The 15,198-nt window shown below is 46.6% G+C and overlaps 1 protein-coding gene across 1 annotated transcript in view; it reads left to right on the top strand.

The window, feature by feature from the left end:
• Positions 1–1,450: 1,450 nt before the first annotated feature.
• The window catches only part of asic4a (acid-sensing (proton-gated) ion channel family member 4a), a 74,735-nt gene continuing 60,987 nt past the window's right edge, over positions 1,451–15,198 (top strand). Inside the window, exon 1 of the mRNA XM_035604970.2 lies at positions 1,451–2,507. Coding sequence (XP_035460863.1) covers positions 1,932–2,507 — 576 coding nt within the window. The 5' untranslated portion in view covers positions 1,451–1,931. The remainder of the gene's footprint in view (positions 2,508–15,198) is intronic.

Raw genomic sequence — 15,198 nt, 5'->3', positions numbered from 1 at the left:
TGGTTATGAGAGGAGTGACCATGAGGCCACACAAAAAGCCCCTGCTAATGTATTTAAATGTTCCTGCAAAAGTGGACGTTATTCACAGAGTGTCCAAAATAACTTGGGTCAGCAGCATTTAATCCATTGTGTCTCATTTTTTCGGGGCAGCAAACACAACACAGGACCGGGGTTTGTGAGTGTAACCGGCTCTGACAAACAGATATATTGCCATCCACTCCTTGAATGGTTTTCATGTGCCAGATGTGCCTGCCTGTTTTTTTTAGTCATGGTGTGGACTGTGAGCTTCCTTTCCCCTCTGCGAGACCCTCTGGGAGTGACTACATAAAACACTGTGCTTAGCAGACCTCGGTGCCTGCCAGAGGCATAGCCAGCGACGGACACCTCACTTCTATCAAGGCAAGGCAATATCCCAGGTATCTCTGTTTATCTAGCAGGAGAACACGCCATCACCAGGAGTAGGCTGACATGGAACATTTTTGTCTGCTCATTTTTTTGCCACTACAAGAGATGGTGTGTTTTGTTTTTTTTATCCATCGCGATTGAAATGTTAACATTCAGTGATCGGGGTTAGGGGGAAAAACAATTTGTCCTATATATTATGTGTTAAGTGTTATCAAGAGAGAGGTTCGTGAGGAGCTCTGCAGTTTGAGTAATCTCGCCTTCCTGACACTCACTCGCCTCGGCACGTGTGTTTGGAGCGGCGGGATTCACTTTTAAACCTTGCCTTTGCTCTGGAGGTCCCAGCCCCTCGTGGTGTGACCCGCATGACTAATTCCATTTAAAGGGGAATAACACGCATTAGGGCTCACACTTTTCTGCCTCGCATTTGCATAATTTTGTTTGGCAACTTGGAAAAGGGCCATTAACAGCACCGAGGCGCACCCTGCATATAGGGCACAGGGGCAGAGGCAGATCGATACTCTACATCAACACACTTTAGCAGCACCGGTGTCTAGATCTGGAGACGTCCGCTAATTCAGATTTGTGTTGGAGCCCTGTGGTGCGACCATTAATCCTCTGATAAGAGAACGCCGTCGTACTGCCTCCCTTAATCTCTGACAGACACGTTCCCCTCGATCAATAGTCCGTGACTTTTTTTGTTGCGAAGGCAAGATCGACGGCCGGGTGTTGCCCCGTGCTCAATTCTACTTCTCACGCTCCTCATCATTGTTTCCATTAGGGGAGTTCTCCGGAGACATTGTGGGAAAGTGGGGGGATGGCATTCAAAAAAGCGGTGACCCTACTGAGATTTACATCAAACGCCGGATGTTGGGAGGCAACAACCTTTGACACCAACTTCATTCAGGTCAAAAGGTAAAAGCGCCATCCTGACAAGTGGATTAGGCGGGGGGGGAGGGGGGGGGGGGGGGGGGGGGGGGGGGGCTGTCTGCGGGAAGCCTGTGGATGACCGGGGGAAGTTGTGACTCGCGCCAGTGAGGAGGAAATAATCACACTGTTACCTCCTCATGAATTATTAAGCACCCTGTGCCGATTTTAGCCCAACTCCGAATGCTGCATTTTTTTTTTCTCCCTTCCTGCGGGGTCTGAGGCAGTGTGGAAGGTCGGGCTCTTTCCTTTTTTGACAGCTGTATTACTGCTGATAAGCGAGACTGCGTGAGCCGATCAAGAAGTGAGACAAGCGTTCGGAGCGGGAGCGGCACGGCATCAGCGGCATCAGCAGCGCTCCAGTCACAAGGAGCCGTGGCGGCAGAAGCAGCAGCAGCAGCAGCAGCAGCAGCAGCACTATCAGTCAGAGCACAGGCAGCAGCGGCAGCGGCAGCAGCAACAAACTCTCTCCTGTCTCCGTCTCCTCTTTTGTGGAGTTCTTTCCTGCTCGGAGGACGAAAGCCAAAAGGAAGTGGGAGGGAAGTGATCCGGGGCTGACAGCTGCCATCAAAATAAAACCAAACGCAGACCTGGCTGCCCCCATGCCTATCGAATTTGTTTGCAAAATCAAATTTGCAGAGGAGGATGAGAAGCAGAAGGGCAAGCAGGATGGGGACAAGGAGAGCCTGATCGAGGAGAGCTGCACGCCTCCGGCCAAGGACCTGGCCGGGTTCGCTAACTCCTGCTCCCTCCATGGGATTAACCACATCTTCGTCTCTGGCCGCCTGGGCATCCGGCAGACTCTGTGGGCTCTTGCCTTTTTGACTTCCCTGGCGCTGTTTCTGTACCAGGCGGCCAAGTGTGCCATCTCTTACCTGGAGCACCCCCACGTCACCTCTCTGAATGAGGAGGCCAGCCCCGAGATGGTTTTCCCCGCCGTGACCATCTGCAACATCAACCGCTTCCGCTTCTCCGCGCTCACTGACGCCGACATCTACCACCTGGCGAACTTGACGGGTCTGCCCCCCAAAAACAGGGACGGGCACAAGCCCACCGATTTAATGTATCCCGCCCCCGACATGCAGGACATCTTCAACCGGACGGGACATCAGTTGGACGAGATGCTCATGAGCTGCAATTTCAGCGGACAGAACTGCTCGGCCGAGGACTTCTCTGTGGTGAGTGGGAAAGTTTCTCGAAAAAAAAGTTTTTGCCATCACGTGACCCGGCGACTGCATCATGCTCGTTGGCCTCATCGAGTCCTGTTGTTTGACAACACAAGTCAGTTCAAACCTCCCGAGGAATGGGGTGCTCCTGCTCTGACAAGGTTTACCTTGTTCGTGCAACAGCGTGAAAGTGAAATGAACACTTACCCCCTCATAGGAATTGAAATTCTCTGTGTGCTCGCACCAATCTCCCCGGGGACCTTGTGGTTCGCACGGTGCGTTCTGCTACATTCATTCTTGGCTTCGGCTCAGTCAGTGAGCCGTGTCTCCTAAGTTCTAAGCGGCAACAGTGTTGCTCTCCAGCCGAGTGTGCCAGCCCGTACCACAATCCGTTACATCAAAGAACAAAGGCTGCACCCAAGCAAGAGAAACGGAGGAGCTGTCATTTGTTGTTATGCACTTTTCCAAGGCAAACTGTGCTTTTAATGGTGCCTCCAACTCCGCCAGCTCCGAGCGCACGGCCACAAAACTGTCATCGAGAAATCGCAGAGTCTCGTCTTCCCCTCTTTTTCCATCTCTCCCTGTTGCTCCCCCTCTCTCTCCCTGACATTGCAGAGCAGCTGCCTCTCTCTCTCTCTCTCTCTCTCTCGCTCGCTCGCTGAGCTCCGGTACCTTTCAGGAGGGAAGGAGTAATGCCTCTTCAACGTTGTATTTCAATCTTGCCGCTGTTAAGATTAAATATTTAAAGACAGACATACATGATTTTTGCATTAGCCAGATTGACTAAAAGGAATGAAACAATTTCCATGAGAGGGGAAGAAGTGTGTGTGTGTGTGTGTGTGTGTGTGTGTGTGTGTGTGTGTGTGTGTGCGTGTGTGCGTGTGTGTGCGTGTGCGTGTGTGTTTGTGAGAGATCAGGTGAAAGAGGGAGAGTTTGTGCCGGCGTTCTGTGCACTATTTATTAAAAGCACTGTCCTTGCAGGAGATGGATATTCCTTTTTCCTACAGGAAAAAGGAATATGCAATTGTTTTTGTGATGATAAAGTGCAGGTGTCAACTCTTAATAGGGTGTGTTGAACATTGATACGCTCACCTTCCTGAGACCCAAAGATTCTGTCTTATCGCGGCGATGGCACTTCATTACCTCTGATGTGCCAAATTAGACCCCCGACAAATAATGACACGTCACTGCTCCTCTTTTCCGTTTCTCCAACAGCGAATACCAATGTATTTATTCTGCTTTGGTGTCCCTGCGAAAGGCAACGCCTCTCGCGGGGACACCAAAATTACCTGTGACACGAGAACGGATCCCCCTCCAAGAAATTTTTCTCAGTTGCTCTATCAGGCAAAAAGAAAATGTCATGCTCCTCAGGGGAGCCAGAAAGTTTGACGAAATCCAGTCTGAAGCAGCAACATGAGTGTAAAAGTTTGTAATGTGCTTCTGGCAAGCTTGACGGCGATGTCCTCTGACACCTGGACACTCGGCCCTCCCCGAACACATCAATGAGCGGGCAGCTCTGACACCCAGGAAACGCCTGCACCACGTCAGTGGATGAAGCGTCCGGTAGCTCTCTTTGGACACTGGGGGACCTCATCACACATTAAGATCCTGTGCAAAGTGCCCTAAGCTGCTGTTTGGTCTCCGTCGGCTATGAGATCTGCATTTTCTGGGGCTGTCAGTTAGATTTGTTACAGGCTACTGGCTGCTCCACGCATGACAAATCACTTACCGCGAGTCCACTGATGGACTGCTGGGAGTGCAGAGGGAGGAAGGACTGGGAGTCCTGGGCGCAGAATGTCAAAGTTCGTGTTTGCGTTAGTGTGTTTTGTAACAACGCACGTCGTTTGGCACAGCATAGAGAAACCATGATTACAGGTGATGTGCTATAAATCACACGCAGGCGTGTACAAAAGCCCCCATACACACACACACGTACAAGGTCTCCACCCCACGTCGGTCATTATTCTTCCTTTCATGGAGCCCTCCTTCCACATCGGCTTCTTGTAATGCGTTTTCTTTCCATTGCTCATTCTGGTAGATGATGAAATGTAATTGCAATATTATAGACATTATGGATTTTCTGTAAAGGGACCATGTTCTATGCCATGAATGTCCGGTTTGCATTTTGCTGTCTTAAATAATGGCTTATAATTTAATTAATCGTTGCCTTTGAAGGAGACAGCTTTCAGTCACAACTCGGCGTCTCAAATGTTTACTTCAAATACTTAAATCAAGAAATGTATATCATCTTTTCAACTTCAATTTGAATTTTTTTTGTTTATTCCGTCTATGCCTTCACTCACTATTCAAAAGGATTAAAAAAATACGAGTCACAGGGCCAAAATTGTCTGGCTGCTCTAATTTATGGCAGGAATATACATAACCACGTAGCAATGAATTTTGTTTTCCTCTCTTCAGCACTGTGCAGCGGCGTGGTTATTTGACGTCGGTAATAAGGCCATTCTTTATAATTAAAGATTACATTATTGACTCGGATTAATCACAGAAGATAAAGCTGATTCAACAAGCCATGAATAAATAGATTAATATTTTTTTCTCCTAGTCTAACTCTGAGTAATTGTTCATCTGTTGTGCGGCGCTGTCGTGGCGATGAGCAGTGAGCCCTTTGGCTTTTTTCTTTTTAAACGGAGCGCTGAATTGGTTTGCTCTGACTCTCAGCTGTGTTTGCTGCTGCATTATCAGATTTTGCTCTCAGCAAGGACAGATCCCGTCTGCATATATTCACGGAGATAGCTAAAGAGCTATAGGGTAGCATGAGAGGGTGATCCATAAAAACATGGGTTAACAGGGACAACGCCGAGGAAGCTCTCTGCCCGCAGTCTGTCACTGTACCAACTGAAGCCCCTATTGTGTTTTATGGCTAATTGAATGTTTAATAGTATTAGCCACAGATGGTGCTGACCCTGCTCCCCCGCCCTGTCTTTCATGTCTTTCCCGACATCTAAATGTACATTACATGTGAATCAATACTGTGAAGAAATGGCACAAAAGAGAGAGACGATTCAATAAATGTGCTGTCCTTGTGTGGTTCATGGGGGAGAAAAAACAAGAGTCGGAGAGCAGTGGGAAAAAAAACAACCACTGCAGTCGTACGGGGGATGAGCCACCGAAAAGTGGATGTCCGGTACAGTTCCCAGCTTTGTCGCTACTGGGGGAAACAAGTTTTACATTTGGCTGGCGTGGTGTTGTCACATGCAGAAGGGCACGAGGTGCAAGGTCGCACCATTTGTCAGCCGGCCGCTCGGGCCTGCTGCGGAGTGTAAGATGCGGTTTTCGTGCCGGCGCGTCTGTAAAAAGATACGAGAGTGTGGTCGTCCTTGTTACGTGCAGATGACTGAGAGTGACATCGACTCCCCCAGTGAGGCCAAAAGCCTGTGCGTCCCTCAACAGTGTACCCACCCACCCACATACGCACTCGTATATACACACACACACACACACACACACACACACACACACACACACACGTCTCACCCAGCCATCCTCCTTCCCCCTGGTGGAGAGCGGGGAGTGTGGGAGCGTGAAAGTGACTGACTATCTGGACCGGCTTCGTCTCCAACAGGCTGTCAATTACCCGTCTACAGTTCCACTGTTGTGGGTGTCCCTGCAGCTTAGCATGCTATGTGATATCTGATCCACACACACAACCCTGGAGGCCAGCTCCGAGCAATATCACATCCCCCAAACAAATTCCATGTCCTTTATTCTCTTTTTCTCTCTTTTTTTTTTTCCCACCCTTCCCTAATATGTAAAAAGAAAATAACTGAAGGCTAAAAGGAGGACTGCTGCTCTCACAACGCACTTCAGTCCCACTCCACTCCTTCAACCAGCTACTCCTCCTCCTCCCCCAGCGTATCAGAGGAAGATGAATTGCAGTGCAGTTGGTCGGCTGCTCCTCCTGATATGCATCACCACTGTCTAATCAGATGAAACCCACCTGTGACCAACCGCTGGATAAGACCAACATGCAAACAGTTTATATCGGGGAAGATTTGCCTTTTTTAAAACCTCTCTCACCGTGCCACACATTGGCGCGCTCGGTTTGATGAGGAGAATCTGTGGCTTTTAGCTCAAAGATAAAGGCTTCCCATGTTGTGGTACCACCCCCCCCCCCCTTCCTCTAACCCCTGGGAGTCTTTTACTCACACAGACATTTGTCTCTTTCTGACAAGTCGTACACCAAGCCGACGGTAGAGTTAATGTGGCTACACCCACACCCCCACGCACACACGCACACACACGCACACGCGTGTATGTCGAGTGTGTATAGTGTAGATTGAATGCTTCCCCATACAAACGCACACAGGTTTCATCACAGATTGAGAGAGCCGACTCGCAAGATTGATCATGACTCCTGACTGGGTGCCCCTCCCTCTCAGGAAGATCAATACATCCTTCAGTCAGATTGCTTGCCTGCCCTTCCTTCTCCAAGCCTGGTGTGACTAATTATCCTGTGCCTGCGATTTTGGGGCCCGGTCTCGGCTGCATTCGCTAATGCCGCCAGGTTTGGTGAGGAATTTGATCTTTAGAACAAGATATCTGTTTGTTTGAGCGTATATATATAGATATATATAGATATATATATCTATATATATCCAGCCCAAATAAATCAATATACACTGTCTACCTTCTCCCTAAAGGCCGCCCGAAATTATCGAGCAAGGCGAGATGACTCACAGTTTGGACTCTGCAGGGATGGGGGAGGAATGAGCATTTTGATAGTGAAGTAAAATGTAAAGTCAGATCCGAAAGTCAAACTGGAGTTGATCGATGCCTTGTAATGCAAGAAGAGAGTTGTTCCCAGGAGCAGCTTTGCCTGAATTAGGATCCACCTAATGACGAAAAGGGTTAGAAGTCAACGTTGACTTAGTTCTTACAGATGAAGAGTGTGTGTCTATAGGTTGCAGGATTGTGGGAGTAATAGCTTGTTCCAGCAACATGTTTTTCTTTTCTTTTAATCTGCTAGATTTCCATATTGCAGATGTTCTCCACAGTGACAGTTCAAGTTGTGTCTCTCTATATGACCAGTGGTGAAAGGTTTCAGCTGCAGCCAACTCTCCCTCCGTGACCCAGATACATCTCCACCCTGCCAGAGCCACTGCCCACAGTCCCGGCGTCCTTCCCCGGGACTGCTTCAAAAAGGAATCATCAACCAGTGGACGTAGGAAAAGACTTTGATCTCTGTCTGAGTGAGGCCAAGTTAAATTATTTTAGTAGTCTGCGTGCATTTTTTTCCTTAAAAGTATAATTGACTTCATTTGGGTGGCACTCCTGCACCTCCACCATTATAAGGCTGTTTTCTTAGAGTGCACGCGCGTTTCACCGCGCACGTAACTACGATTATGAAAGCCGTCGGCCAAGAACGCGTTTCTCCTTCGCTTCCAATGTGAGCTTTTTATTTTGTCATTTTTTTCCCAGTCTCTGAATACATTAGGAGGAAATTCCACTGAAAAATTAACCAAGCTTGCTTTTAGACCACCGCCACATAATGGGTTAGTGCTTCTTCATTCCTCTTGCTCGTAAGGTTTAATTACTTTGGGAGAGATAGCGCATGCAGGAGGTGGACAAAAAAATAGAGACACCTTACAATGTATTTCAGTTCAACAAAGCAGTGTAAAATAATCCAATTTAAAAAAGAAAATACACATTTTAATCAAAATTACTGTATATTCAATATTATAATTAAATGCTACGGTGGTAAAATCACCTGATATAAAGAGAAGCCTCTGTGCTATCTTCTCCGTTTATTACTTTTTATTGACGCCAACTGCACAGAAGCAACTCGCAGAAGGAGTGCACTTTTGAGGTCGTGGACCTGAGCCACCAAATTAGAGGTTTCAAATGAGAGAGTAATGTGTGGGAGGATTCACAAACCAGAAAGCATCACTTCCTTTAAGAGTTAGACGTCTTCTTGGAGCCAGTTTGTGAATTTGAACTTATAGGGAAATCAAAAAAAAAAGAAAAAAGAACACACCAACTGTCGCAATAAAGATTGCGAGGGAAGAAATGTCACAAAGATAACTAACAATGCGAGAGTTAACATGAGCGAGGGAGAGGCGGTGAGCTAGCGGTGTGATGTCATGCTTCAATGATGCGGGCCGAGCAGTCTGCAGGGTACAAGAGAGAGAAGCAGCCGCGGTGACGTTATGAGTTAAATCAAGGCTGTCTGCCGGTTAAACACTCGCCTCCGAAAGGTGTACTGAGCCAAGCTTGACCCAAAATGCATAATGGTGTGCTGGTTGTTATAAAACTAAAGGAAATTGCATTTCTAAATAAAAGTGAATAGATGCAAGGCGGGAGAAATGATCAAAAGCGACTCTGGCGGAGACATGTGAAATCACCTCAGTGGATATTTCTGAAGCCATCAACAATTCCCCCTCATTGTGTGCACCCCCCCCCCCCCCGTATATATGTGATGTTTTAAATAGATTTGAAAAATCATGGCAAGAGTGCAACTCAGATGAAAATGTCAGTTGGCTCCAATTCAGCCGATGGAAATAGCGTCGAGCCCAAATGTCATAGTGAATATTTACCCCTGGCATAGTCTGAACATGAGGGTCTCGTCTGTCCGCTTGGCTGGACTCTTGGCCTTTATTCTGAATTATATCTTGTCACACACTTGGCTGTGGACCTTGCTGCCCCCCCCCCCCTTTTTTCTTTGACTTTGTACCCACTCACATTTCACATGATGCTGTCTCAACAAACATGCCTTTCAACATCCATTTTCCGTCTCCTTTTCCCCTTCTCTGGCCACATTACTGTGGGCCACACTTAATGCAAACAGGGTTTGAACTACACTACATAAGCACAAAGGTGTCATGGCAGGTGTGATATTTCGTCCGAGTCTGCGTGGCTGCGCGGGGCGAACCTAGCCGAGCGGGCCCTCCTCATGATGATGTTTGGCTTCCTCTCGGGACACGCATGCGATGATTTGTCAGATGGCTTCGAGGTTCGGTCAGCGGCAAATGTGTTATTTTTTTCCTCTCCCTCCTGCGTAATGTTCGTACAGACTGAAAATCCCCGACATACCATATTACTTAATAATGCACACCGGGGCTTATGGAACAATACGCTATGATAGAAAAAGCTAAATAATTCAAACTAATGCCTTCCTAATGTGAGTAGCTCCTGCTGGCCGTCTTTGAGGCCATTCGCTGTGGAGGGACCCTGGTTATGTCTTCATGCCGTTTGGTAAAGCTGTCAGGAATCAATGGTGGATTACATTTTTTCCATCAAAATAGAATTGTTGTGCCTTTTTGCTGTTGTGGTTGCGGTTCTGGAGCTACTGCACTGTTGCAGGTAATCGTCCAGTATTCGTCGGAGCCTCTTTAACCACAATCTGACCCACAGAACTAGAAGATTTCATTCTGACCAAGGCGTGCGTGGTTGCTCTGTTGGCTACAGTTCACATTAGGGCCGAACGCTTTGAGAAAATATGTGAACATGTGCAGCGAAAGAAAACACGTGTTGACTCCAGATCTGTATCTGTAGCATTTAACAGGATCAATTCACAACAGGCATTATGACAAACATCTTGGGGCCTTTTCATTTCTACACAGGTAGAATCAGATTATAAGTTCTATGTTGTTGATGCCTCACAAACTTTTTTTTTTTTCCGAGCGTCCGGGTAAACAGAAGTAAAAACCATTAGCCGACATTTGTTAGTTGCATGCCCTATACTATTTAAATAAACTCCCCGACAGCCGAACGTCGGTTGTTGTGTTTATTGATAACAGCTGCATAGTTGCCCCTCGTACGGCGGCGACAAACTGCTGCGAAGTCTCATCTGACAGTGTTTTGATATGGGCTGGCAGCAGCAGCGTCGACGGCGCCGCTCTGCATCTGCGTGAGCTGACATTAGCTTCACAGAGTGACGGGAGAAGCTGTTCCACAGCTCCGGCGTCTGTGGGTCCTGATTCAAAGCCCTTTTTTCTTTGTTTTTTTTAATGTGATGAAACAAGAGTTATCCAGAAATTTCAAGCGGCAGATCCCCCACGGCTCCGCTCGCTCCGTCTTTCACACTCGACAACTCCACCAATTTCAGATTAGTAGCTCAGCCGATGGCTACTAATCCGAAATTGGTGTCACCTGCATTTTCTTTTCCTTTTTGGGTGTCTGGTGTCTCTTTTGAACAACAACAAACAAAACAAAAAACAGCCGCCCAATCTTTAAACTTAGATTTCTGTTGTGTGGTTTCCCATTCGGCGATTCGACAACCGCTGTCTGTCAAATTGTGATTTACTCACAAAACCAAAAAGCAATCATTCTAGTGCAATGTGGGTTCATCCTGTTTGTCTCTCTCAGTAATCAAACAATGATCTGTTTTTTACTGTGAGATTCATATTTGCACGTTGTACAAATGAACCGTTTTCTTCTCCACACACGGCAACCTCCCACGCGCCGGCTCTTTGCCCCCCCCCCCCCCCTCAGACGCGTCGTGTTCACCTCTTGTTTGGATAACGTGCGGACAGTAAATCTTTCACCTGATGTTGGCAGCTTTGTTGCCGGGCGCTGTCCATGCTGACAAAACACTTGACCTTCAGGTGCAGTGAAATGTCAGCTGATTTAGCACGCCCGGTCTGAATTGCCACCACTTATTTTGTCATCCGAGCGTTTCATTTGGTTTAGGGAGCGTCAGCGCAAATGCATTACGGCGTGATGAGCTTGCGTATATTTATATATATATATATATATATATATATATATAGGGGGAGAATTGCATGCATCAGGATTTGGGATATCATTCGGACAGAGTTGCGTTTACAGAGCTGTTACTTTGTATCTGCGTCCACCTTCGATGTAATCGTAAAGAATGTGAACATAGATGCATATTCGTTTAATGGTATTACGGTACTCGGCTTTAATACTAATTCGTTGGTGAAATAACATTTAAAAAGCCGTTTTGAAACATCTAGGCCTCTTTTTCCTCTGCATCCCAGAGATGCTAGATTACAAATCTGTGAGGTGGCAGTCATGCTGAAAAGCATGATTTTATCCGAAATGACGAGAAGGGAGGCCACGATGCACTGAGGTCTTGAAAAATTTAAATTGATATTGTGTGTTGCGTTATCATTATACATGTATAGTGCAATGTTTAATTTATACGTAGAAAAGGCACCGCCTTCTCTGCTCATCTCTCCTCTCTTTATTCTTAATTCATGCTTCCCCTCCAGTTGGCACAGTAGCTTTTTGTCCGGCGCAACATCTGTCAAGCTTTATTTACCTTCATTCCTTCTGTCCCCCTCCACACGTGACCACCAGAGTCACCGCTGGCCGTTTGTTTGTTTAAACAAGCGTAAAGTGTAGTCATGTTCCCCCGATGGTGTTGTCAAGATTAATTCTGTGTTTTCCTAATGCCTGCTAATGAGAAAGTTGTGTGCGTTTGATGGTCAATAACGTGAAATACGGGCCCGCTCCCTAAATGCTGGCTCCGTTCAATAACCTATTAAAGTTGAATCACAGATAACTTGGCGCGCATCAGGAAAGCAATCTGAAATTTGTGCTGACATTGATCCAGCAGGAAGGAGACCTATTGCTCCGATTAACACTGTGGCCCCAGGAGAGGAGTACATCAGCCATTAATAGCCCACTGTCCCAGATTTTACTTAGACCATATAAAATACTTTTATTTATGAGACATTCGGCGGTAAAACATCATGACACGGTAGAATGGGACTAACTTTTTTATTTTTTAAAATATTTTTTTGTTACCAATCGCTCGCTGGAAGCTGTGTCGTTGGTCACAGTGTGTTTCATTTCCAGGTTTTTACTGCAGCTACTATTTTTTAATCTGTTAATGTAACGGAGTGTAGTATGCTGCAATCATTACTCTGGCGCACACAGATAAATCTAAACTGTGCATTTACGATAGCAGCCAGTGTTGCACCTTAAGGTGTGCGTGTGTTCCAGCACGTGTTGTTTTTTTTGATGTGCGTCCTCTACACCCGGTTTTTCTGAAAAATACCATTCGATTGGATTCACAAGGTCTGTTGGAAATGTTCCTCAAAATGTCACGTTAACGCTTCGAAAATTATTATAAAGTAATTGTTTCGTCTGCACATTGTGGTAAAAGCCCATTTTACCCAGGATAGCCATGCGAGGCCATCCTGGTTTTTTTTTAACCACCCTCCAAGTAATAAAGTAAGAAGTGTCTTTGCTCGTTTCTCGGCGATTATTTTTGCGTCCTACGATTTTCTCGTCACTCTGCGTGCGCTAAATGAATTGTTTTCTACCACTCATCGCCCGACGGGTATACTCCCTCGACAATTGCTGCTCTTTCTTGTTGTTGATTTCTTTACAACTGTTCAACATTTTGTAGCTGTGGCATTTATAACCACACTGAGCATTTGAAGTCGGGGGGGTCGGATTCGTAGTCACTTTGGGTGTCATCTCAGAACCAGCTATCGGGTGTCTTGACACATTTTAAACAATGCACGAGAACATCTGTAAAATGCCATGGCCCCTTTCTAAGCGTGCCAATTATTTGAATACCAGATGCCTGCGTGCTGCTGTAGTTTAATGCCAACTCATGGGAGGCTTCTATAATTAGACCTACTAAAGAACAAGATTGTCTGATCTTACAGCGAAATGAAAGGTGCATAACATGCCTCACGACTGGAACAGACAAATAGCTCACCCATTAAACAATCCCCAAGGAAGTCGGAGGGAGAAAGTGACGGATCGTTTCAAAATTGCGGTCTCATCCATTTAATTATAAACACTGTGATAAGGGCATCTCCTCAGAATAAATATGACCAGTAATGAGGTATGGCATTGCTGTTTATCTGCGTCCTTGACATTCACTTTGAGAATAAAGAAAAGGGGGTAATAGCATCTTTCTAAACAGATCTTGAAAGTCCATGGGAAGGGATAAATGTCAGTGGGCTTCACTCACAAATCACAGTTTTTCCTTCCTCTCTGACCTTCACTCTGTGCGCTCGACAGAGAATTAGCAGGATATTATTAAATATCCGGTGTGTATCCTGCCATGGAAGTGATCCCCAGAGACGGAATATGTCTCGTACAAAAGAATGCCCGTAAACTGACAATTAATTGGTGTGTTTAGGTAATGATAAATAATTCATTACCGTGACATTGAGGGACTTGTGAGAGACGGTGTGACAACAGGATGTATTGGCAGGCTCCAACGTGAGCTAAATAAAGCTCGGGGGGGCTCGCAGCAGCCCATGTGTATTTGAATATCAGCGTAATCTAATTGGTGTCATCATATCTCTCCTGGCAAGAGCTCCGCCTAAGGATACCATTTGGCCGCTCCACTGGAAGTGTGCTGTGAACAGATCAATAGATGTAGCGGGCATGATTATGTTACGATTATACACCGGAGAGAGCCTCGTAAAGCCCCGGAGAAAGGTGATTTGAAGAGAGGCACCGCACCTCCTGGCACCGCTCCGGCGGCTCAAAAAGCTCAGTGGTCAGTGAGATTGGCTGCAGCCCCAGCTCCGGGACCAGCTGGTACGAGAGCGGATTCAGAGCCTCCCCTCTCGTCTCCACCTGCCGTACGCCGCCCAAGTGTTCCAATTCAAGCCATTACCTGCTTCATTTGCTCGCTGTCTAACTCGGCGTGCAAGTAAGTCCACTGCTGGCCCCTGTAGCATGATCTCCCTGCCTACATGTACAGGACGGGTCACACCTTTTCAACCAGCACATTCAGAATCATCAGGAAGAGAAGACTTTTTATTTTTTGATATGACTAGAACAACAATCACATCATCCGAATCTGTCTGAATAATTGAACTCGCCACTCTTAGAATTCCGGCATGATGTGAAAAGAATAAGTCAGAGGTGATCGTCGTAGAGCTGATGATGATTCTCCAAAGAGGTCACCTTTAACCGGGCCTCTTTCTCAATGCAGGTTATGCAAGACTTTGGCCTGATCTCATCAGACATCGCCTGTGTACAGAGTAGATGCCACTGAATAAATAAAACCTCTCACCCTTCCCCACACCAGCGCAAGACGCCGGGATTAGCATCTCATTAGGCGGCTCTTGTGCGCATGGTTTGTGGATGAAGGAGTGAGAAATGGAGCTAAAGAGGGAACTGTGTTTTGTCCTTTTTTCCTGAGTGGGGGAGATTTGGGTTGGTGACTACTGTGAGCTTGTTATGAGCCATCATCACCTGCTGCGGTCCACATTAAACTGCATCATTGCTGTGGCAGAGATGTTATTCAGAGGTACAAACGACTTCAGAGGAGTTAAACATCCGCCCTTGTTATTCCTTAAGACTAAGATAATAACTTCAGAAATTGCTGCAGCCCGAAAAAACAGTGTAGTCCAGAGAATACTCGCACTGAAAAACTTGGTGACAGTCTGCGTCTGAGATAAATTGGCCTCAGCAAAGGTGTCTCCTGCTGGTGGCCAGTCTGTGTTATCTGTGCAATGAACATGCAATTTCCCCCTTGATTGTGCTCCCCACGGATTCATAAACACATTCAGCAGAGCAGTAAACTACAAAAGACACGAGCCCCTAAGACAGTGGCAATAATCTGCCTGAAGAGACGAATCCCCCGCTGATTCACCGACAGATTCTGAAGCGTTCGGATGTTCAGATCGACGGTCAGCAGTAAACGGCGTGGTCCTTCCCTGGAGCATCTGTTTATTTCGATAAAATATCCCCCAAAAATTCAAAAAGCAACATTTTCTTTGTGTACACGCCGATTTCCTCG

This window comes from Scophthalmus maximus, chromosome 14 (assembly GCF_022379125.1).
Source record: "Scophthalmus maximus strain ysfricsl-2021 chromosome 14, ASM2237912v1, whole genome shotgun sequence".
Classification (NCBI taxonomy): domain Eukaryota; kingdom Metazoa; phylum Chordata; class Actinopteri; order Pleuronectiformes; family Scophthalmidae; genus Scophthalmus; species Scophthalmus maximus.
The sequence above is the reverse complement of the archived record's forward strand: the minus strand, read 5'-3'. Positions and strand labels throughout refer to the sequence as shown.